Below are 25563 nucleotides of genomic sequence, written 5' to 3'. Positions count from 1 at the left end.
ACATTCTCACCCTTGGGGCTCTCGTGCTGGGATGGCTGAGCCCTACCAGGGCCACGCTCAGCCTCTCGCCTGTGCTGAACACCCAGCTCTCAGCTCAGCCTCCCTCCAGCAGGATGCTGCCAGGAGGCATCACACCAGTATCCCGCTCCCCACCAGTCACCTGCCCTGCATTCGGGCAGGTTTTTTTCCCCAGCAGCATTTGCCCCAAAAAGCAGATTTGTGTTCTGCCCGTGGGTTTTAATTTTCCTAATTTAACATGCCAGGTTTCACAGGACAGCGGCAATTACTTCCAATCTTGTTTTCCAGAAATAAATAGACAAATAAAACAGAGGACTAAAGAGTTGTTATGAAAGCAGAAACATTTCACATGAAGTGCTGTCGCAGTAACTGGGAAAACAAGCCTGGCAGAGGTGCAGCACAGTGCGGATTGGTCCCTAGAGCAGGGATGGGGTAGGAGATGTGATGGGCAGAGACCAGCCGCCTCTGCTGGGACCAGGACCAACAGTGAAAGGAGCCGGTGCTCCCTCTCAGTTTTCAGGCCATCTTAAAATAAGAATAACCTCATGGCTTTTGCCCCTCTGCATCATTTTTTAAAACTGAATTTTCCTCTTCATCCTCTGAGCCACTATGACGAGAAAAATAAGTTTCCCTTTCTTTCTCCATTAAACTCCATTCTGCATTTTGTACTGGAAAGTTTACAGAGATGTTGGCAGAGGTCCTTCTGGTGCAATCACTGTGCAGTAGGAGGAGTAAGTGTAAAAGACAGATATTCTGCACAGCTGAATGCTCTAACCTGGGGTGCCGGGGGATCTGACAATTCCCGCTCGCCTCATTTTTTACCTCCTGCCTTGTCTCCAGTGGGGAGGCAGCACTGCTGCTGCCCTGGCCAGGGCAGGATCTGCCAGGGGCTGAGCAGCCGTCACCCTGACAGTCACCGCTGGGTCCCCAGCACACGTGGGGCAGATACAACCCCAGGGAGCCCGGGACAGCCAAGTAGCCCCAGGAGGCTGGCCGGGAGAAGCGGTCCTTCCCCAAAAACGGTGCAGGCGGTGAGTCCTGGAGGCACTTTGCAGCCAGAGCCTGGTCCTGCCTCTGCTACCGTGAGCAGGATCCAGCAGCCAGGTCCAGAGGGATGAGCAGAGGGTCAGGGCAGGAGCAGGGCAGCTGGCAAACTGAGAAAGGGCAAGGTCCAGATCATTATCACATTGGTCCATATCATTATCAGGGTCCTTGAACCCTGAGCTGCAACCCCTGAGGGATATAAAATAGCATTTGCCCTGGGGGCAGGTGTTTTTTCTGGAGCTTGGGGTGCCTCTGGAGGGGACGGCAGTGCTGGGCTGGTCTCCTCTGCCTTCTGTGTCCCGTACAGTGGCCAGGGATCACCAATGCAAACAGCAGCCAGACCCTTTATATCTCATGTAAACATCTTACTGGTGTCGAAAGGTGCTTCTTTAGATGTTTTATTAAAGGTGCAAAGTTTGCCGGATGGCGAACAAACCGAAAATAAATTATTTCAAGAAAAAGACACCCCAAAAATGCTGAATGTATCTGTCCGTTTCAGATGCAAATCATTTGACACCTCCCACAAGAGAGCAAGCATTAAACCAGAATGACTGCTTGGGCAGGGAACAGATGTCCCATCAACCATATCTGCTAACTCTTATCAGCAAGCCAATTCTGATTCAGGACATGCCTAAGTACCATTAATTATATTAAAACCCATTTAAATCTTCCCATGAAAGACAAAATATGAGAAGACACTTAAGTTAGGAATGACCACAGGAAGGATTTCAAAGAGATGAGACACATGCTGGGTCAAGCAACAGCAGTATAAACACACATGCTAAAGAAGAATAAACACGCCTATCTGAAAATCTGCAATCCAACCATCACCTTGAACTCTGAGCAGATGCAACCAAAGTTACTTCAAGAACACAAACATCAGTACCACTAAAAAAGAAAGAAGCTCTGTAAAACTCTTTCAAGTTTATATAGAAATGCTGGTATGCATAAATCCATATTCTTCATTACACCTGAACAGCTATGTTGAGTTTCAAGAACACACACACCAAAAGAAATTTGTAATATGAAGCAGACAAATTCTCCCACCCCCATTTGGCTAAATGCAGCAGAGAGTGAGTTGCTGAGATTTAATGCTGATCACATAGTCTTAGCTTACCACAAAGCGTTGGGATATTCCTTTGAGCCAGGTAACGTGCAAGATGAAAGTATTTACTAGCTCTAAAAAAAGAAAACCGGAACAGCAAAATGGAATAAAAAATCCTGCATGTGTTCCTGTTTCTAGAGAGTAAGTTTCAAGCAGCTGCATCTGAACAGCCAGCCTGAAAATGTTTCGTGTATAGGATGCACATGGAGAAATAGAGAGGGGAAGACAACCGCTGCTCACTGCCCACAGCAGGCATCTGGCTCGACATCCCCACCCAGATAGCAAAGTAAACACATTACACACATGGGATACGGCGAACAGCCCCACACCAGAGTTTGAGGGATTTTCCTGCCACAAGATGCAATTTGATCAGAAACCCCTGATTAACGTGAAGTGTTTTGTGGAAATACACTGGTTCCAGCTAACTTCTGGCGGACGCCGGCTTGGCTGCCTCCCAGCTCGCAGCGAGGCTGCTGGTAACGCGGCGATCCCGGCCCGGGGACGGGGTCACAGACAAGCCCCCGGCAGCGAGTGGCTCGCTGGGGGCTCCGGTGGCCACGGGCTGGGCTAGGGGCTCTGCGGTGAGCTGACAGGGAAAACTCGAAAATCCTGGCTGGTCTCGGAGGTTGCAGCTGTCTCCCAGGTCCTGCCACCTGCAACGCGGTGGCTGCTGCAGCTGTGCACATCCTCAGCATCCCAGCTACGGACGGGCAAGCCTCTGCGGGCAGATGACAGCTGGACTGCTTCATCTGTGAGAAGAAGAAAAAAACCTCTGAGTGTATGAAAGTAAAACACTTTAACTTTTTATCCAGTGGGAAATTTTGGTCTTTGCTTCCTCTGGGTCCTTTCAAACTGCGTGAGGCTCCTTCTTATCAAGGAATAGCTTCGCTCCATTAGTTCCCATGAAATATGTTTTGACCAAGGTCCTGATCTAAATGACGGCTGCTTTCAGACAGGAATGCAGCAGATGGAAAAAAAAAATGTCCCAAGCAGTTACAGTCAAAAGGAAGACCGGTGGGATGGAGCTGATTTCACCGAGAGGTCAGATGTCACGTCCAGAGAGATGCTGGCAGTTCAGCTATAAATTACAGTGCTGAAGGAAGAATTGCTGGCAGGACTGCCCTCTGGGGAGGTGCAGGTACTGCTGCTTGGTCTTCCCCAGCACTGACTGGGATGTCTTTGTTATTGGCCAGTGAAAATAAGTTAGATTTCACTGGTATAATTTGGCTTGTGGATGCTCTTAGATAGGTTTGCTCTGCAACAGGAAATGTGAATAAGGAAAAAGGGTAGACCGGCTTCTTTTGGCAGTGTTGAAATCCCTGTACGTGCCCCGGGGCATGCACACATTAGGTAACGGTGAAGAGGAGAGCAGAGGCACAGTAATCCAGGGGAGAGCGATGAGCTGCTCTGCAGTTCTGCTCTGTGCGAAGCATGACTGTGTCAGACGCCTTCCTCCAGCAGCTGCTGCAGGGCTGTGGGCTGTCAACGAGGGCGAGGACAGGATACACAGAGCCTCTTGAGGGGGTGGTCTGGCTAATCCAGCTCAGCTGTGCTTGGAAAGGCAGAGCCCTCCTTTGAAAACAGTCCCCTGCCACCCTGGTAGTGGGAGAGACTGATTCTAGCCAGAGGTGTCCCTGGGATGTTGGGGACAGAAGTTTTTGCCAGATAGTTTTTCAGCAGTTTATAACACGGACAAAGAGATGGGTTCATGTGACCAGACCTGAAGATAACGCTGCTCAAAGATCTACAAAAGCACAGTGGATTTCCAAAGCCAGAGCCGTTGGGTGGGCCATTCCCACGCGAGTCTCATGATCTTTTTCAATAGAGCTGTGTTGGGTTTGCCCTTCGGAGAAGCTTACAGAGCAGCACTTGTGCCAACCACTGCCTTTTACCTTGCGGTAAAAAAAAAAAATCTAAGGAAACACATCATCTTTGATGTAAATCAATAATGTTTGAGTCACTATGGATAAAGGAGTGATAAATTGCCAGAGCCAAAAATCTGACGACAGTGGAGAATTAGCAGTCCAGTGAAAAGATGAACCGAGGTGCTACTGAAGATCTAGAAGTGATTTATTAGTTCAGTCCTTGCAGGGACACCACTGCACAGCCCTATAAGCAAACAAATACCTAAATTCCCACTCGACAACTACTGAGCGTGCAGAGCTTGCAACACCCAACAAGCCACCTCTTCCAAGGGCTCCTGCACCTGAAAGTCAAGTGTGTCCCAATGCCCATGGTTTGCCTGAATAAAGGCCCTACCCCTGCAATGGCTGGATGCAGATTTGGGTCCTCAAGCACACAGTTGTCAGGTATCAGCGCCTGAACTCCCTGGTGGGTAATTTCAGGTTACAGGGATGCTGTAAGCCAGGATTTTCTGCAGCTTTCAGCAGGAGACCAGAGCATGGCATCTCACCATCGCAAGTTGTTCTCACCCTGCCAGGTTGTGCAACAAATTCACAGTTTACCCCTGATGAGGTAGATTATCACATTTGCTATGATAAAGGTCATGCCCGCATGCAAAGTGAGGAAAAATAGAAGAGTGCGTGGTTCTTAATCAAAACAATAAATACAGATTTCCTACCGCATTTCTCACATTTGGGCACTCTTAGAGACACTGCCACATCCCAGAATAAACCCAAGCTGGGATAGCTCAATAGCAGATCAGTTACTGCTAGGAAAGAACCAGCATTTGCCCCGGTGTCACCTTGTAAGGAAGGCTCAACATGTTTGAAGTCTGCTTGGGCACGTTGCACACAAAAATACTGGCTAACACCTAACATCTTAATTCTAACGCTTGAGAAATACAGGGTGTGTAGGATTAAGCCCAGAGATCATCGTGTGATGTCCTACTTGTTCCCTTTTCTGACTTTCACTGGTGCTATGTTTTGTAGTTGGGGCTTGCCCTACATTACTAAGAGTTGACTTTGTACAATTCGAGTAATGCTATAAAGATGTACAATAGGAAAAAAAATATTTCAATAGAGTTTAAGAAATATACTAATAAATCCTTCATCAACATGTTAATCAACTGCCACTTACAAGAAGGATTTCAGCTGATGGCGGAAGATTTCTCTTAATAGAGGAAAGAAAAATATTTGTTTTAATGAAAGGATCTCAGTAGCTTGCCTGCTTTTGTAGAAGTCGTTCTATAAACCTGTCGGTGCAGCAATCTGCACGCTTCTAAAAATGAGTTACGCTCTCCTAAATTCTAAGTCAGCTGAGCAGCGACTTTACAATATACTTTTGACCCAACTATAACCCGGAACCTCAAAGACTTGCAGCCTTCTGAAACATCTCCCAGTCTTGCACCAACTGCCTCTTCCCCTGGGAACAGGGGCACTCGCTGGTGTCATACTCCCCACTAATTCCCTCAAAACGTGAAGTCCCTTGATCCATGTGTCGTCTCAGCCCAAACCATTATATACCAAACTATATGTAAATAAACAGGGATTGAAGAACACACATGCATTGTCAGGAACAAGGTAAATAGGAAAGCTCTTCGCAGATATTCAACCACTGAAAAGGTGGTGCCTCCGCTACCGCGGGACGTTGCCTTTCCTTACCCAGGCTGGGCTGGCAGGGAGCGATGGGCAGAGGTTGTCGCTGTCTCTGCTGTGCCAAGAGCTGCTGGTGCAGCCCGGTGTCCACCCTGCCTTGGGCAGAGGGGAGGTTGTGGGAAAGGGAAAAACTCTGGGAGTACTGGAATGGTTGTTTGTATGCTGGAGGAGAGGAGAAGGGGCTGGCGGGAGAGGAGGGGGGTGCCCAGCACAACACAGGGGTTGCTCCCGAGGAAGCAAATGAGCCACAGCTCACAAGGGAAACTGCCTTCTCTTCCAGCCCACAGCATCTGTCTCTCATTGGCTCCCTATTTTATAGCCTGTGAATATCAAGCATAAAACAAATTTTCCCATACTTTCAGATTTTCTGTCTGTGAATGTCTAGCACGGAAGACATTCATCAGTGATCAGAAATTCGTCCCCATGGGAAAGGACTGCTCAACAGAATACGTTAGACACCATCTTCTTCCTGTTGTGGGGAAAAAAAAGGCAAGTAAATATGCTTCCCCACTCTTAATCACTTTTGACAGCCTGATTTCAAAGGCCTTATTTTAGTTTCAAATTTGTCTCCTAAACTGTTTAAAAACTTTCCTGGCCCACAGCAGTACTTTATATGGGTGCTTTTCATAGCACCACAACACATGATCTCTCCAACCAAAACTGTGAGCTTAACAAAACAGTGTAGTGTGGGGCAGGGCAAAACTACCTTTGGATTCCTTCAGTCCATCAAAATCACAGCATGCCCAACAAATTAACCAGCAAGAGAGATACATTTTCCTATCAATCCAGCTGCTTTTCCCGTTTTGGGAGTGTCAGAGCATACTCGCTTGTGAAGACCCATCCCGCCCTCTGTTCTGCCAGCTGAGAGGAGTGCCTGTGTGCTCCCCATCCATTTCACTAAAAAAATAAATTAAAAAAAAAAAAAATAAAAAAAAAAATCACTGAGTTTGGCACAAACCACCCTCCCCAGCTGGCTGGTCTGCTGGGCAGGCAGATCTTCCCCACGCACCACCCTGGGGAGCCCCTGGGGCAGCGGCAGGGCGGCGCGCTGCGGATCTTGCCGAGCGGAAGGATGCTCACAGCTGCGGCGCAAGCAGAGCAGGCTGAGCAGAGCAGAGCTGGGGCAGCAACGGGCCTCGGGACATGCTCTAGTCCAACCTCCCGAGCAGCAGTGGGTCAGCCACGAACAGCCAGGCAACTGGTTTAAAATCCGAGCAAGACACGTTTTAATCCTAGGCTTCGGTGAGGCAACAGTTATAGAGGAAGCAGGTGTGGAGCTCAGCTAGTTTGGAGAGGGGGTGAAGGGACGGCGGGACGGCAGCAACACTTGGCAACACTGCTGGAAGCTGAAAAAGAACTGGTACCCCTTCAGGCGGCCCTAACCCCTACCCAGATGCGTCTATTTAACTGCATATCGGTCCCGCTTCCTCTGCTTGTTTTTCATGTTTGTAAGCTTGCAAGGGTAACAGCCTCAGTGGCATCCAGTAAAGGCGTTCTATATAAACAAGCTGAAACAGTGACACATGGCAGAATGCTCTGTACCGGAGATCAGAGTGCAGCAGCAGTCCTCTACTGCCGGAATGAAGGGGGCTCGGTGTCTGTAGGCAGAGCACGGCCTGTGCTCGGAAGCGGTCACAGGAAAACGCGAGTTGCAACGCTGTGAAACAGATACGCTCCATCAGAAGGGTAAAAACACCTGCAGGTTTTTACCAGTTTTGATGTTAAGAGGAACCTGTCTGTCCATTTGTTGCGGTTTTTAAAAAGACAACAATAAGTTCAGGTTTTTAAAATTTCTGTTTAGAGCAACTGAATTTAACCTTTTGTGCATAACTCTTTCTTTGGTTTATCTAAAAGTCCAAGTGAGAGAAAACAAATGGGGAGAGGTTTCTTTCTCCATCTGTACTGGTGGGAACAGAAGTGATAAGATTAGCTGTGTTTTACAGATGCTTTCTAAGCACATTATGGCAACTCTGCATTTGCTTTTAGTTAAAACAGAATTTCATGTTGGTTGTTAGTATCTGAAAGGCCAAATAATCTAACTAAATGAAATAAAACCCTGATTTTGGGGCACATAAATCTTGAAAGAATCAAGTACTTTTTCCAAAGTACAACAAGGTTTGTCATTTCAATTTGTGCACACAGAACTCTTAAATTTGCAGTGAAAGAATCTGGAACAAAACATTAACATGAGTTATCAAAAAGAGCACACGTCAAATGGAGCCTGTGTGATAAGACTGTTTCTAAGCCTATATCAAAAGTTAAAAATCGGTAAAGGGAGTTTTGAAGTTCCCCAACACACAAACAAGGCTCGATGATGCCATGCACAGGCACTACTACAAGAATGGATCAACAGGCAAGCACAGGACTGCTCACAAAAGGCCAAGAACACCGAGTAACAATGATGCTTGGTTCATTGGAGGGGTCAAAGAGTAACAGTTCTATCTTTTACCTCTCTTCTTGTGCAATCCTTAGTTTGCAAAGACAGGAGGAAGGAAACTGTTTGGTAATTCCCCTGCCATTTCACCAGAATGAATATAATCATTGTTTAATTGACATTCCTGGGAAATAGAAGTTTATGTTGCTCGAGCCAAAAAAAATGACAAAATTATCACTGTTGGCAGAAGTACCTCCATTTCATCACCACGTAACTTGTCTTACCGGAGAAAGAACAGGACGAACTTCACATTTCGATACACAGTGGAATGGGCAAGCTAGACACATCACCCACCAGTCAGTGGAGAACAGCAGCTTGGAGGTAAAACCTAACTCAATACTACTTACCCATTTCTAAATTATATGGCTGAAAATATTCAGGGATAATGCTCCCTTCTTTTGCTGGAGTTTCTTAGGGCCTGGAGAGCACATGGGATGTGGGGTGGTTTGTCCTGTCAAGTAGTTTTCAGAAGTTCATGCACTTGAGAGCTTATGCTAGGAAGCAGAATGTTTGCAGTTGCTTTGTTTTATTTCTTCTGGCTCTAGAACAAGCGATTAGGGAGACCAAAAGCAAGTGGCTAAAACGAGCAATGTCTCATCAGCTCATGAATTCATACCGATCTGGAATGTCATATTCTTATTAACATAAATTAACATTTACACTTAAGATATCAGGATTTCTCACTCAAGCTGCAAAAGGATTTCCAAGAAACACTAACCTCGGAGCAGAAAAATATCCGTACGTGCATTAGGTGAAAAAGCAAGGAACCTCTTTGGAATGCTTAAGAGCAGGAAATGTAATGCAGCTCTAACAGTTTTACGGAAGATAAAAATAGTAGCACACCACTGAGTGAGAGAACTTTCCACCGGCACCGGAAACATCCCCCGTGAAAGGATGAGAGCAGAGGAGATGGTCCTCCGGCAGCTTCACGCCCTGAAGCCCCTGGAGCAGCGAGCCCCGGGAGCCCCGACAACCCCCTCCAGCAGACTCGCTTCTACGCAGAGCAGCGCGATGCCCCGCGCAGGCGGGGTGCGAGGAGGCTGAGACTGACCACAGCTGCGTGCTAGGGTGGTGGCAACAAGACAGGGTCCCACGGAAGCATTCTTAGATAAACAGCTTTTCTTCCTCCTACGGAGAGAGCAGTAGAGGCCGTTCCTTATCGCAGACACCGCAACAGAAACAGGTGTGTGAGCTGAGGCCCGACAGGATCAGCTAACACAGAACACACGGTTTTCTCTGGGTAAATTGTTTAGCATTTCTCCAACTTGTGATTATTGGTCTAGAGATCACAGACACTGTCTCGAGCTGTATGCATGTATGAGAAGACGTATGGATTCCGGTAGTGAAATAATTATAACAAAGCCACAATTATAATACTCCAAAGATAGATGTTTATTGAGTTGCTGAAAAATACAAGTATTCCAGTAAGTTTGTCACATCTAAATGTTAGCTAAAAAACCCTACAGAAGTTCCACATACAGTCTAGTTGTTCCACTTCCCCACTATAATGAAAACTATGTCAAGATGATACAAAGTCAAACCTTTAACAATCACCTGTGAATTTCAGAAAAGTTTACATGTTCTAATTTTTCTTATATTGCCCTTTACGAGTACCTATGAACTATTGTGCCGTTATGCCTCGTTCAGTTCTGAAGGCAGTGTGTTATAGCTGCGAAAACTAGATATTCATCTTATAATCTACTCTTTGGCTATAGAATCAGAATAGGATTAGCATGAGATTTCCATTAATGAGGCCTAAATAATTAAAACCACAAATAATTACATACACATTTTGCAAATCTGTATAATCTGCTAAAGTCGTTGCAACCTTAAACTTCGAACCTTTTAAAGAATATTCTTGGAAGGGTTCCAACAGCCATCTGAGTGATAGTTGTAGCCACTCGGAGCAACTAGTTAATGTGCTTGAACACAGAACCAGAATTCTGTGAAACCACGGATGAGAAACTGAAATGTTTTGTTTGTTGCTGGTTTTTTTAAACTCTTATTCGTTTTCCACAAACTAAGAGTATCAGAACAGCAATGCCAGCCTGGGGCACTGTAGCCATATCCATCACTGGTGCAGACGTGCCTTAATCAGAGAGGAAAATTAAAAGGCTACAGTCATAACAATGAATGTTAACCACTGGTGCAAACCAGCAGCCGATGTCCCACTGGTCTGTAAGCAGGACGCTGGAGAGAGACTGCAAAAGCAGACACGGCGTGAGAACACACAGCCCAGGTGCCTGACAGTGGAGATGCAGATTTCAAGCTTGAACACAAAACAAAAAAATGCTCCATTTCGCAGTAGTTCACCATCTTTGTTTTAGGAAACAGAAGCTGAATAAGCTCAGTGTGAGATGTGCTGCAGTCAGCAAGGTCTATAGGGACCTAAGAACTACTCCTGAAGGGTCACTGGGTGGAAGCAGCACTGCAATACAGAGCTATAAAGTGTATTTAGTGCCATTAGTTCTCAAATCCTGCTGGAATCAATGCAGCCTGCCAGCAGCAGACCCCTTTACCAGGGCAGGTGCTGTAAACTACCTACATTTTGTTTATAGCTGTAACCTGCTATTTACAAAACTTGTACCACCTCTTAACTCCACGAAAAAAGTCCATGTCCCGAGTCCTTTTATCTACAGCTGATCATCTAGAGGAGCAGGTTTGTGATACCGTGGTCAAATATACCAAGCTCAGATACAAAAAAAATTACACTGCAAAGCCTCATGAATTTCACATTATTCTCAATATATCTCATGTGGAAATCACAGATTTTTATTTTTATTTTTTTTTTTTTTGCTTACAACACTTTCCTTATTCAACAGTGACCTTCCCCATGAAGATGATCAAGGGCAGCCAGGAATCTCATGGTTCAGAGTCCAGCCTGGAACAGAGACCCCTGCACATGGTGCCCTTCCCCTCGGAGACCCAAAAGGCCTTTTTAGTAAGAGGAAAGTTTTCTTTATAGCTGGAAACTGAACAGCAGACTCACAGAACATTTCAACCACAAACCTCTCATCAATAACTGCAAAAAAAGTTCCAACTGTTTAGATGCCTTTGCCAAGGGATGGTGTTCACTTCCTTCATAATGCTGTTCCTCAATTTCTGCTTTCTAGTCCCAAATTGTGCTTCATCAGGAAATAAAGAACAGCTGGGTACACGCAGGTGCAGAATGAAGTCTCACAGGGAAAATCATCTCAAAAAATAATATTTACTTCCAATATTCAGGTCTAGTAATAAAATTGTGCAGATCTTTAAATACAGAAAGAAATTAGAGTAGAACCAAATTGTCGTACAGAATTCTATTTTAGCCTACATTTGAATAACCTCACTACAGGCCCCAAAACTGGCAGTTCTGCTTCCCTAATGCTGGATCTAGCAAAGAACGACTGCAACCCCCCCAAAAAGTGATCTGTGCTATTGCCAGATCCAACCCAGGGAGCAGAAGGGAAGCACATCGCCTCTGTCACTACAAGTTTCCATACTGAATTAAGCTTATTAGCGAGACTCCAAAAACTATGTTCTTCCAAATATATAAGACATTGGGTAGTTTTCACGTTGTATAAGACAGGGAAGCGTGTAAATGTAGAAAGACCCTGCTACAAGTGAAGGCAACTTTATCTTCACAGTCTCACCACTGACATCCCTGTTGGTCAAAACCAAAGTCCTAACATAATTCCTATGTAAAAGTGTCTTATATTTCCCTGGAATAGGACTTAACATTTCTCTTGTTTGTCACTATAAAAGAACGTATTTCCTGATATGTAATGAGGCAGGTCACTTATCTATCAAAATGGCAACACAGATGTTTGAAAGAACATACAACAAATTCTTATTATTTACTACGACTATATAAAAGCTGAAGCGAAATCAAATTGAATAACTTGACTACATGAAAGTTATGAAACAGTTTGTATTTTATACACTGAGTATGTACACTGGTTTTGGAAATGTGGGTTTTATCCATGCAAATTTAATACAAAAACTATTTACAAAAAAAAATAACAGTAGGAACATTTTCCAGAAGCAACATGTATGTTGGAAGCTCCAGCAATAATGGAAGTCCTAAAAAAAGACTTAATACAATATTGTACAAGTAGACAATCTTTAGAAGTGAAGATGCACTTTACAAGAACATGAAATGCAAAATTAATTAAAACGCACTAGCAAAGATGTTGCAAGTATATACACAATTTAAGACTCAACTTTAAAATTGTAACTCTCCAGCTGTGCCTCAGAACTACTTCCCCCATGTCCTGCACACATTTACATACTGATCATTTGGTTACATTGCATTTTTCCGAGTTCTTATAATCACCAGTTACAAAATCATATCCTGAATACCAACTGAATGATACTCGTGAAGCAAACACATTTTCCTCGTTCTACACTTTACGTAACAGTAACAAATATTCACATTATTCCCAAGGTAATCCACCAACCCCCCCTTCTGCACCGCCTGCGTACGGCCCTCATGGGAACCAAAGCCTCGCGCTACCTGCAGGTGCAGCGGACACGATCGCTTGCAGCTCGGAACGCCCACAGCTGCAGCAAGGCTAAACGGAACGCCTGGATGCAGCAAACACACCTGTATTAACACTCGCACGTAAATAGCCCAATCTCGCACAGAACGCGTATTAATACTGAACAGTGGGAGCTCCCGTGCCGGGAACGGCGTGACCCAATCCTAAACCAGCACAGCAATTCTGGAAAGATTTCCCTGCTTCACTTGCGTTTAAAAGCGAAACCGAACGGGAAAGCATCCTTGTGTCTATTTCCAAATATTCTCTATTTCACAATCTGCCTTTATAAAACTATTGTGGAAGAAAAAAAAAAATTCTATTTCCCTTATTTCACGTAATTTTGAAAGAAGTGATGAAATCCTCATTAGTGCCAAGAATTCATTTGAAGTGACTGACTTGACATTGCAGCGCAGTTACAAAACTATCGAGGGAAATTTTGGTTTCACTGAAGTCATAGAATCATTTAGGTTGGAAAGACCTTTAAGATCATTCAGCCCAAATGTAAACCTATTACTGCCAAAATGGAGAGTTTCCCGAAACAATTAAATTTGCTGTCAGCTTGAGCTACTCTAATATTTGCTAAGATACTAAGCAGTTCTGGAAAGACTTTTTGGTTTGCTTTTAAGATTAGGATTCTAGAATGCGTATGGAAAAATTACAAAGAAAAGTGTAGTTGGCTATAAAACATCTGAACTATAAATAACTGATTATGTCAATTTTATAACAACTTGTACTCCTTCCATAGATATTAATCAGTTAGCTTTCAGCAATTTTGCTTCCCTTTGCCTCCCACGTTAACGAAAGAAAGAAAAAAGTCAAAACCAGTGAGGGAACAAATACTGCATATAAGCACAATTTTAAGATAGTATGTTTTCAGAATTGCACTATGTGAAATACTTAAAGACGAATAAAGCAAAGCAGCATTTTATTAAGAAACACAGGAGCCAGAACTGCTCCTGTGCAGTGGCAAGTTTAAACCAAAATTCAGTTTAATCATGTATGTTCTCTATTTTAACAGTCAAGATGAGCAGAAATTTTCTTCAGAGGAAGAGAAAAATTTTTTTACCTTCGTTTTTATTTTACAAGAGATCTGTGCCATAAAATTCCTGATCCAAAACCACAGTTTGCCTTTCCCTCCATTTGTAAATGAATGACATGTACAGCACCGTGTGTTGCGTACGGAACAAGAAACAGTATTACTGGTTTGATTCACTCACGTGAGAAGGCAAGTGGCAAACTAACCTGTTAAGAGCCACGGTGCAATTTCCCCTCAGTGAAGTTCTGTAGCTCCTAGAGCAAGCTTCCTGTCTCACTACATCATTCTTTGCTGGTGGAAGCTAAGTACTGGTAAACATCTACTTATCTACTACTCTCAAGTGAAGTTATCCCTTTCCTTAGTGTTTTTATTCAGATTGCAAACATCTATTTAAAAGAATTCTGCAGCCTATGCAGGAGGCGGCGGCACTGTGAGGCAAGGAACTCGCACCAGAGGCCGTTCTGGTCACTGCGAAGGCAGAGGGGTGTGAAATGGCACCAGCCCGGCACCCGACCCAGGGCTTGGAACGGGCAACGCTATCCCAGTGCTGCAGAAAGAGAGAGTGATCCAAAACAGACAACCTTGGGGAAAACAGAAATGCCAAATTTCTTGTTATTGTAACTTCTACAGAAAGCGCTGGGTACTTAAGTATCTTCCTCCCTCAGCGTAAAGTAGCTACAAAACATCTCTTTCTTTCTCTACTGAACCTAAAAGGCTTTTCGTTGTGAAGTGATTCAATGTGGAATCAACTCAGAGCACCCTCTGCTTCGACAACTACACTTTGCCTTTCCCATTCCTATCCTAATTGACTTTTTTATTCCAAAGAGTTGTCTGTAAACAGGAAATATTTCACTAGTTTTGTGTGTGTTGCGGTGGCGTTTTGTTTATTTGCTTTTCTTTTTCAAGTAGTAGTCACTGTTTAATATGGTGCACCTCAAGAAACACAGATACATTAGCCTGACTTAATGAGGAAAAAGAGAAATTTGATTTACCAAGTCATCTCCTATCTGCAGAAAGTGCTAAAAACTCCCACAAGTTGCTTTCAGTTGAAATCAGCGGAATTATTAACATCTCTCTGCACTGGCATACAGACTGGTTCTCAGACAGGCAGAGTGTGGCTGTATTAGATACAACAGTTAACTTCCATACAAGCATTTAATAAATCAGCAGAAGAAAGGAGTGCCAGACATCTGTCCTTCTCCTTAATACTGAGAAGACACGTGGAAACTTGGGTTTAGTGACAACAAATGCTTTTTCATTTTTTGCTTGAATTTGGCTACAGATTTATGTCAAAAATCTGAGAAGCCTGCCATGGCTGCTATGGTCTCCAGCTTAAGTGTTCAATAAATCAAAAAGGTAAAATCTTACTGCAGGCAAGAGCAAAACTTGCACTGACTTCAGTGAAGCTAGGATTTTACCCAGAAATTCTTACGATTCGTGTCATAGTTAGTTATTGTTTCAGATGTATTCATCTTTATTTTATGATAATTTTAGTTCCTGGTTATATTTTGGAAGGCCTCCAGATATCCAGGTATAGATGGTTTTCTGCATCCCCAGCAAGCACACTGGATGAGCAGTATTATATAACCGATGTGAAGCATTTCTGAGATACTGTGTGGGAAGCCACCACACTTCACGATTATTTTAATGCCACTGCTTTAAGATCTCACAATATCTAGGATATTATTGCTTAAATGAAAGATCATTCACGTGCGACATACTGCATCCAATGACACAAAAAATATACAAGGCCAGAAGCCCTGTCAGTACGTTGATTCACTCTAATTTACAATTCATACCCCATTATTGCAGTAACTTTGTAGAGCATTCACAATAACAAAAGCACCTTAGCTAACTCTTAAATTTATCAGGAAAACTTAATGCAGTTTCCTACAGCCTTTAACACTGACTTTTCTTCACATCCAAAGTAAAAACTGAGCAACCACTATAGGAATTGGGCAGGCCTCTGTTTTTAACCATCCCATCAGCTGTACCAAGTATTGACATTTCATCCTAAACAAAACAGGAAAAGAACATCTCAAACATACTAAACATTGATAGCAGGAATTCTGGAATCACAGTAGTTCACCAATGCCACCGGAGCAATTTCTTTAAGGAAAAAGTAAAGAGGAAGGAGGAAAGTAGCATGCAGTAATCAACAGTGTGAAGTCACTAGATCTGTGAACAAACAAAAATAAACAAGATGATGTTGGAGTCAAGTGAAAAGGGAGAGAGGGGATAGTAGGCAAATTCTTGTACAGGGAAGACAGCAACAATTTCCACACTCTGCTTAAAACTTTAAATGCAAAACTTTTTTAGCATCCTTTCTGCAGTTGCTCCTAAAAAAAAAAAAAGTCACAATGGGAACAGCCAATTTTAGCAAGTCTTTAGACTATTATTTATAAAAGCAGCTAAAGAAAAATGAGGAGAGATTCCCCCAGGCACAATGGACCTCTTCTCAGATTGCTCCTAACGATACTTGAAGGCCTTAATCTTTGTACTGCTAAAAAGGAAGCCCTGGAAGAATCATGGTTACCCTTCCCCATAAGCATGGAGAAGGCTGTAATAAATTCCAATGAGTGGCAAAACAAGACTGTTTCTACCAAGTTTGTGGGGAAGAACTCCAGAGTACTAAATAAAATAAAATAAAATAAAATGCTATTTTAGTATTTTTCAACTTGAAATATAGTTTAAAATGAGTGCATTAATTTCATATCCAGTTTTCAAGTTACTTAGGAAATAAGCTAAGCTTAAAAAAAAGAAACTGGTAAGCATCTGGCAAGCTACGTCAAGGGAATTCTTAATGCTTGTGCTGTGATACAACTTTATAAATTTAGTTCTAGTAGGAAAAAAGTTACTTTAAGATAAAAAGCATATTTAAATATGACAATGAAATAGTAGTGTAGATGAGTTTAAGCCAGATAACTGAAAATGACAATTTAGAGTTAGCAATTCTATGGCCAACACAGTGAAATAGAACTTTGTCATTGTCAATACCACAGCAAGGAATTGAAAGACTTATTCTTTTTGAATGGTTGTGTTCTTCAAATGCTAATGAATTATATTACTTTTTCATCTTAGTCCTAGCATGACTTTTGAGATACTGCCTTTAATGAAAAACAGAGATTGAAGTTTTTAAGATGAGTACTATGTGACTGAATTCAAAACCAATTAAGAGATTTGAAATACCACATTTCAAAGGTTAAAGCAATCCAGTTTCCTTAAACAAGTATTTATGTAACCTAAGATTTCTATCTAGGACTTTACAAATTAAGTTTTACACCAGCCTCTCCATGAACTATATTTTCTTTAAGAAAACACTATATAAACAAGAGTGGCTTTAACTATTACACAGGAATCAGCTTGTTTCAATGGATTTAAAAATAATGTTGTTTTTTTATTTTGTTTTGTTTTTTTTTAAATCTTGGTTATTTTTCCTCTCAGCTATTGATTTTAAGGACGACTGTAAATAAAGCAAGGAGTAAATGATACCCCTCCCTCATTCTTTTATGAATTATATTACATGGGGTATCGATCAATTGGAAAGAACAGAATCAAATCTTGCTACACACTTGGCAAAGATGTCCCTCAATTGAAATTAACTTAGCCTGAAATAGAAGATCTCTGACAGTCAGAACTTTTTTTTTTTTTTAACCACCTATTAATGAAGCACAAACTAACGCAAACAGATTTATTACTAAAATTATGAAATTATTTGCAATTCGTTTGGAGAACTCAACTGTGTATGGTTTCATACTGTTCTCAAAACACCAAGAATTTGTGCAGAAGCAAACAAATACATAAACTCAGAAGTTTCAGAAAAACACCAGAGTGGAAACTCTTCTTTTTCACATTTATCCAAAAAAGTCTAATGTCTCAGCACAGTGACATTTGTACAAACTGATTTGTGTGCTACGCCACACTTGTGTAAATTACACAATAAATCCTGTAAACACTAAAAAGATAAACACTGGTATTTCCCAACTAAATTATGGACATACCTGTTGTAAAAATGTAACATGAGATCAGAAGCAATATTACACAAAATCCTGACAGTCATAGCGTAAACCTGAGATTTTGGCAGTTTTATCAAAATGTCCTAAATTACTCTGTATGCATCACTAGTCCTCATGTCTTACCATGTATATTTGTTTGTCCTAAACAAAGAAAAGTAGACAACTTTTTCTTGTCCAACAATACATTAAACCAAAAGTGATTAGGTATTATCAAATTAAATATCATAAATAAGAAGTATTTACAGTATTTTCTAATTATTAGACAACAAAATAACCAATTAAATTGTGCAACAAACTTAAAACACCCAACATCAAAAAATGTGAAGTATTACTTAAATCTTCACGTACTGATTTTACAAAAAACTATTAAAATATTTAAAAATTTTCATTTTATCTATTTTAAACAAAGAAATTTCAAAAATGTTTAAGACTATTAATAGTTATCAATTACACAGGCACTTCACATGTAAACAATCTACAGTACAACTGAAAAAAATATTTGGCACCAATCTAGAAGACTGGAAAAACTCAATAAAATGTGTCCTTTTCCCATTGTATACTGTTTTGTGTAATCACCATACAGTCAGACTAAATACTGGCAATGTTGTGTGTAAGTTACAATCAGGAGTGCAAAAAATAAAGAACACAAATATTAAGATTTCTGAGAGAGTGAGCGTGGATTATAAGCGATCAGTCACTCGCATTTTTACCATCATACCATCGCTACATTTTTGTCTTACCTTTAAATCAAACAATTGACTTGAAAGATTAAAGTCAGGGAGGGTGTGTGCTTTGTACTTCTAAAATAATTCAAACAACATTTTCAATGTAGGAAAAGAAATCCAGCATTTAACTGTAACACTGAGATGTTAAATGGCAGCTTTTAACTTAAATTAACTGGAAAGAGAACCTGATGCTACCACAATCTCTTTGTGCATCTAATTACAAATGAAAAAATGAGTAATTGTGTTCTTTTAACTGGCAGCTGACTCCAAGGTTTTCACGTACAACTCCAAAGTAAGGCTCTCTACAGCATCTGGACAGATATTAAGTTTTTGATGGCTTGGATGTTCCCGTGTAGGAAGCTGAACTGCCTCAGAGCAGTCCAAATCAACAGATCGCATGGTAAGTTGTCTAGCTTCCAAGAAATCGTGTCACATGGAGGAAAGCTGAGATACTTTCAACACAGGCAATTCAAGCAGAGCTTGAACTGTGAGGCCAACCTTCACCAGACCCCTTTCCTCCAGAATGTGATGAGGCAAGCAAAGTCTCTCCTGCAAAATAAAGCAGAACGTGTATCAAGCATCATTCATTTTTTTCCCCTGAAGACAGGTAAAAAGTGCATCCTCTCTGAAGTCACATACACCACTGCAAGACACTTGCATAGAAAATGTCTTTGGTCTTAAATTTCACATGTGGTTCTCCACAGTAACAGAATGGTCAGCAACTATTTATATCTAAGATCTCTTTAAAATTTTAAACTGCAACAACATCAGAAGATACATAAAAGGCAGCTATTTCATAAAGCCAAAGACTCTAGTTCTTTTCATAAGCAGAGCAAGGAACCAGGCTGACAGGCACTGTTGGCTCAGTGGCTTACAATTCCCTTTCCTTGTTTTGTAGGCTTACTAACAATTTTTCCCTTGGAAGAACTTGGAAGTGCTGATATAGACTGGGTCCTCAGTAAGGAGTCTTTCCCCAAGAAAGTCATCTTTCAGTTTCAAAATTCAGCACAAGCTGGACAATTTTCCCAACTCCTAGATGGTGTTACGTGTAATTTAGAAGGTAAATCTTAGCATCTCAACTTCTGTATGGCCTGGGGCTCCACGCTAGATAGAAGCTGTGGCAGATCAGTAACCCAGGCTTCTACATTCCTGAAATGATTTTCTTGTTCCACTAAAAAGGGTCAAGGGAGTTTGTCTCTTGTAATATGCAGGAAATCACTTGGTCTTTAGGTTTTTTCCCCCTCATACAGGGAAGAGGATGAACTTGGGCAAGAGAAACATGAATAATGGGCTGCAACGATGGCTATGCTAAGAGATAGCTAATCACTGAGGCTATGTATTTCTACAGTTGCAGGATTGTCCCTAGGCAGACGCTGAAATTCACACCAAAGGGAGTTGCTAAACTCAAGAGTTTCAAATATTACAACATCCTCTCACATTAGTTCTTTTGTTCAGATGATGATTTATTTTACAAGGAGGTATTATTTTTACTATAAGGAACTGACTAGAAACCCATAAAGTAGCTTCCTCAAATTTATGCCCCAGGCCAGAAATGGGACAACTTTTCATATCTTCAAGTTCCCTGGTCACTGTTATAACCATTACCGCTCCCTGAATAAAGCACCCCCCAAAAACCCCAACTTCAGTATTTGCTGTTATTTTCTGTGGTTATTAGTAATAAGTCAATAAAGCAATTAGTATACCTGTGGAACGCCCAATTTTTTACAAGCATCAAGAAAGTTTTCAACATTTCTTCGGCACTTTGCCATACTGAGTTTAGGCTGTAAAGACAGGATGTTAGATCTTCATCATACATTCATGAAGGATTGTATATTTCTGGTGCAAATTCACTTACAGTTGCTAAAACACAAAGCAAATTCTATGAAGACTCAATATACAAAAATAGCTCTTAATCTAAACTTCTGAACCTTGTTTAATGCTTCTTGCAGAAAAATGGAAGTGAGGAATGCAGCCAGTTAATAAAGTAAACATGATTCATGATGTTTTAGCGTTGAACTTCAAAAGCTTGTTTTCACATAAGTTGCAACAAAAGTGCGATAAATAACTTACCACTGCTGGCGATGGTACGTGAATGCTGGCAACAGAACGTGGCCTTATGTGATTGGCTAAATGGCAAAGAACTACTCCATCCATCAATGCTGCTCCAATGTCGTCTGGCAAAATTACTTTCAACCTTGATTCGAGATTCTATTAAAAAGTCCATAAGTAAGATATTTTCAACATTAGTTAATTTTTCATTTTAAATCCAGGGCATTTTAAAGCATTCAGTTTAAAAGGGACATTTTAATACTAAATTAAATGGAGTCAACTCAAGTTTTATTGAGTACAAATATCCTTTTCTCTTCACCATTAACCTTGCATTCCCTTTGCCTTTTTTTTTTTTTTAATGACACAACCACAGACATTGAGAAAAACATTCAGCTAACAACTACCACGATACATAACCCTCAAAGCCATACAATTAACTCACTACTTGTAATAGAAAGCACAGAATTTAAGGACAGAAATGTTAGGCTGAACACTGCTGGCTGTCAGTGTGCAGAATTTGTGGGTTAAAATCATATACAATTTTACTAGGAGAAAGGGGGGGTTATGGGGAAAAAAAAAAAAAAAAAAAAAGAGGGGAACAAAACCACTTCAGGCATGGCTATTTCAATTTTGCGAACGATAGTTAAATAGCTGAGGAAAGGGTGGCCAAGAAGTGCCCACACTTGCGTTGCAAAAGAGAGAAGGGTAGCAGGGAATGTATTTTTCCCACCCCAGCAACAAGCCTTCACCGCACAGGAAGTGAACCAGACAAGACAAACAGCCTTCATAGAAGTCACACCCCAAGGTAGTTCTGCCCTGGAAAGCAGAGCTGCTACAATTTGAAGTTAACGGTAACTGTTAAATATCTTGAGAACAGAACCATACAGAAAACTTACTGGAAGTCTGAAATTTAGATCCCATTCAGGACTGTGTAACTTGCAGCAACTTTCTACACTCAAAAAGCATCTGGCTATTCAGAAGACTATGACCATCTTTCTTCAAATAGCAGCAAACCCAAGCAGACTTACTGTATCCCTAGGAAAACCTAAAACCTCAGAAACTTAAAAAAAAAATTTGAAGAAATTAATTTTTTATTTCACTTCATTTTTTGGCTAAAACATTGAATTTCGTTCCTGGTTGGTATTTTGATTGGACCAGTGTTGAACCAGTGTAGCCTGTTACATGAAGTTCCTTAGGAAGAAATATCACTACAGAGATGCCCTTGTACAACTGTAATGATTTGCAGGCCTTTATTATAAAGGTTTAAGTTGTGGTACAGAGCAGACTAAATGCACCGCACCGATATAGTAAATAATGGTACATACATTGCGAAGTTGTCTTATTTGTTCTCTTTCTTCCCTTAAATGCTCCATTTTCCTCCTCATTGTAAATCCAGGATCCACTGCACCATAGTCCTGGCGCGACGCACGGCTGAAAGCTATTAAATATTAGTGAAGTTAGTGTTCAGAATTCAAATTAAAACAATACAATGACTAAAAATCTACAACCAAGGATAAAAATTGGAAAAAAGCTGCAATATACTTATTATGTATATTATTAATATTTTAGAACAAATATATTTAAGTATCTCAATGTAAAAGATGCTGGCTATGAAACTCATCTTTCAAATAAAATACACAGACCATCTTTAAGTGCAAATAGGTAACTTGAAAATATGGAGACAGAACTGACTTCAATATTCCATATCTGTTTGAGATATACTTAATTTTCACTATTGCAAGCTTATCCTGCCATCTAACTTTGAAAGTATTTTAACTGTGTTTTACTTTTAATCAGGTATAAAGTCTTTACGGAGACTAAAAAAAGGGACAGAACTCCCAGATATAACTCACAATGAAAGACTTAAAATATATATACACACACACACGCACACATATGTGCACGTGTTAGGTGTGTATATGTAGAGACATGATGACTGCTTATTAAAGAACTAAGTGTGAAACATCACATATGGAAGTTCAGAGTTCTTTCAAAAGGAGGTCTGTTAAGTAATTACATTCACTTTACCATTATTCATGGTCAGAAAGTCTTAAAATGACAATTCTCTTACTTTACAGAACATTGGCAAATAACTCTTCTGCAGCAATACCACTGTATCCTTAAGTATTTCATCCAATCCTTTTGAGCCATAAAAAACATAAAATCAGTACTTACACCTTCAGAACTTTCTATATTGTTTCTAATAGTTTGGATTTTAGCAAGAGATCTAACAATCAAAGATAACAGAAATGTTATAGGTAGTCTTGAAATCACTGCTCTGCTTCTGTACATTATGAGAGTATGTGGTTTCTATACAGAAAAAATAGAATATTACCAGCAGTATCTATAGAAGCTTCTAAAACCAGTAAGATTTTGGCTTGTAACTAAGAAACAAAATGCCATTCACTTTCCTAGAACTGAGTGAAAGGGGTGCTGCTGTTTTACAGACTGAGCTGGCAGTGGCTCCTAGGAGATGGGCTGGAAGTCCTAACAAGTCTGCTTCCACCCCTCAAAACTGCACCTTCCTGCAGCCAAGGATGTAGATAACTCAGAAGCCTCTGAATGATCACAGCCAGGCATGCAACCATCCTAACTGTCTCTGGCACAGAAGTTTCACACAAGTGCTAGCAAATCTCAAGTGACTTAAGAGCCCAGAAGCAGCTACTCACATGATGTCAGCCAGATACAACCTACTACTCTCACAGGGTAATATTAAGGAAGCCAAGCTTTGCTACCATAAACACTGAATGAAATTAAACTGAAGAGTTCTCATCATTTTTTCTGAATGAATTTGCATGAAGACTGTTCCCTTAAAAGCAGAGAAAAGTGGTATTGACTGGAAAAAGGATTTCACAGTGGCTTTTCTAAACTATGTTTTATACTGTTGATATCTATTATTCACAAAGACAATTGCAAATAAAAGAATACTGTAACTGAATAAAAAAAAAGTATTATTTCTACCTAGATTTCAGAGGACTGAAAGTCTGCTTTAGACAATACAGCTTGCTTATGTGTGGCAGTGTTTTAAAAGAGTCAGGGTGCAAAGCACTAAGCCACAGAACTCCTGACAAAGCTCTGCTCAAAGCATCCTTTCATAGGACCAACTCCAAAAATCTACTTCTCTTGAAACCCTCCCACCTCAGCTACCAGATCCCAAGAACAATTGTATGCTGTTTGCCCGTTCTTTGACAGTGACTAAATATGCACAAAATATATCAGTGGGGAAAAAATTAAAAAACAAAAAAAAACACACAAACAAAAACAAAAAAACACTGTGCAAACTCAGGGAACTTTCAATCATTTATTTGCCAAAGCAGCTGTCTATGTCTTTCCCAGTACTATGCTTGTGATAAGTATGCTGAGTGGATTCTGTACTGTGGCATCTCTTCATATTCATTCCAATTCATGCATCTGCTATCCTTACCAGGATATTCCAGCCCAGGAAATTGGTTTTATCTGTTCTATCACGCTATGTTAGAGAAGAACAGCTAGAGAACAGCAGCTTACCTGACCTTGGTTTGAGACCAAATGGACCATGAGTGTTAGTGTCTGTCCTTTCATAATCCTGTTAAAAAGAGAAAGTAAATTTTCTTTCATTCGTTAAAAGTATCTTCATTCCCATCAAGAAAGTGTTTAAATTGTTCTTGCCTAAGGAAAGTGAGTCCTTCTGCTTAACTCTAACACACTCTTTTGAAGGGGATACTATAAAGTAAATGGAAAGAAAGTGATCTCATTACATGCAGGTAGAATCCCTTACTGAGGGAGAAAAAGCAGCACCAGATTAACTAAAATCTACTCTAAAGCATTTCAAACTACTGCAAACCATACTGTGAACAGAGTTCTAAGCCAGCTGTAAGCAAATGCAAAGAGCCTCCAAATGCTTAGCATCAAAATATTTCTTTAGAAATGTTACTTTCAATTGCAAAGACCAGGTTTTTCTCATTTCATCATCTAGAAAGAGATGCATTCAGTAATTTGCTATGTACACGAGATATCCTTATTTCAGCTCATTTTACTGTATCTGGGAGATGTTCTTATTCTGTTCCCACAGGTTCCTTATTGACATGAAGTAGAAACGTAGAGCCACAGTGAGACTACATGGACATTCCTTAAAAAGGAAAACAACCAGTGAACAAAGCTGCAAGGCTACACCACAAAGCAGCAGCCAGAAGTGCAGAGGATGAAACACCCTAAGAAATGTCAGTACCTTTGGGTTCCCTGTGATATACAAAATACTAAACTACAAGTTTTACTTAAAATCCTCTGGATGGCTAGTGCATAGGGGACACCTACAAAATATGGAAAATTTGATTTTTGTTTTATTAGCTGTTTTCATTACGAAAGATAGAGACAAAGCAATGCATCTTTCTACATACCAGTCAAAAAGAAATATAGGAGAGATCAGATGGTTGCAAAGGTAAACCAAGTTGTAATACCTGTATCTATCATAATAAAAAAATCATAGATAGATAGAAACTAAAGTATTTCTAATTGCAGTTTCAAAGGAAACTAAGAGCTTTATAACTGCATTGAAAACCTGGTGACAAGTAATGCACACAAAGAAATGCAAAGAAATGTTTGTTGAATGAAAAACAAAACCACGAACTTGTACCTCAGATGACACAGGAGACTGTGGGGACACATTAGTATTATCACTGTCTTGCTAAAAAGAAATCAAAGAGATGAAATTATAAAAATGAAAATTATGATTTAACAAGAAACACGAAATTATGAAATACACAACACATGAGACATGCAACATTTGTCAAGTACGTGACAAACTGGCAGCAGCAACTAAATTTAAAACTCATCTAAGTCAAGGAAACACTGATCACTGTTTATGTCGAATATTACTTTTACATTAACTCTGCTTGTCAGCTGAATTAACTCTCCTATTACTGGAGCAAGTAAATGTCCTACTTTCCCCCAGTACACAAGGTTGATGGCTTGTTTCAAATAAAGGAGTATTATACTGATTTCTGCTATGGCTTTGGAATGCAAAGTTTGTTTGTGTGTACTCTAGCCAATGTTCTCCTGTTCTGTGACTGTGGCCCGTAGA

At 40.7% G+C, this 25563-nt stretch overlaps 1 protein-coding gene across 7 annotated transcripts in view; it reads right to left on the bottom strand.

The window, feature by feature from the left end:
• Positions 1-9526: 9526 nt before the first annotated feature.
• Positions 9527-25563, bottom strand: part of LRCH2 (leucine rich repeats and calponin homology domain containing 2) — a 55850-nt gene continuing 39813 nt past the window's right edge. For 3 of the 7 annotated variants that reach the window (XM_042807115.1, XM_042807117.1, XM_042807119.1), the window contains 6 exons: positions 25117-25167; positions 24012-24069; positions 21830-21942; positions 20526-20663; positions 20159-20236; positions 9527-19004 (listed from right to left, as the gene is read on the bottom strand). In XM_042807115.1, the coding sequence (XP_042663049.1) occupies positions 18885-19004; positions 20159-20236; positions 20526-20663; positions 21830-21942; positions 24012-24069; positions 25117-25167 (558 nt within the window). In that variant the 3' untranslated portion in view covers positions 9527-18884. Of the gene's footprint in view, positions 19005-20158; positions 20237-20525; positions 20664-21829; positions 21943-24011; positions 24070-24711; positions 24794-25116; positions 25168-25563 lie in introns of those variants that run through there. The other 4 variants (XM_042807116.1, XM_042807118.1, XR_006166923.1 and 1 more) reach the window with 3 other exon arrangements.

Source organism: Tyto alba, unplaced genomic scaffold (genome assembly GCF_018691265.1).
Source record: "Tyto alba isolate M040663 unplaced genomic scaffold, T.alba_DEE_v4.0 Super-Scaffold_5, whole genome shotgun sequence".
In the NCBI taxonomy this organism is placed as follows: Eukaryota; Metazoa; Chordata; class Aves; order Strigiformes; family Tytonidae; genus Tyto; species Tyto alba.
The sequence above is the reverse complement of the archived record's forward strand: the minus strand, read 5'-3'. Positions and strand labels throughout refer to the sequence as shown.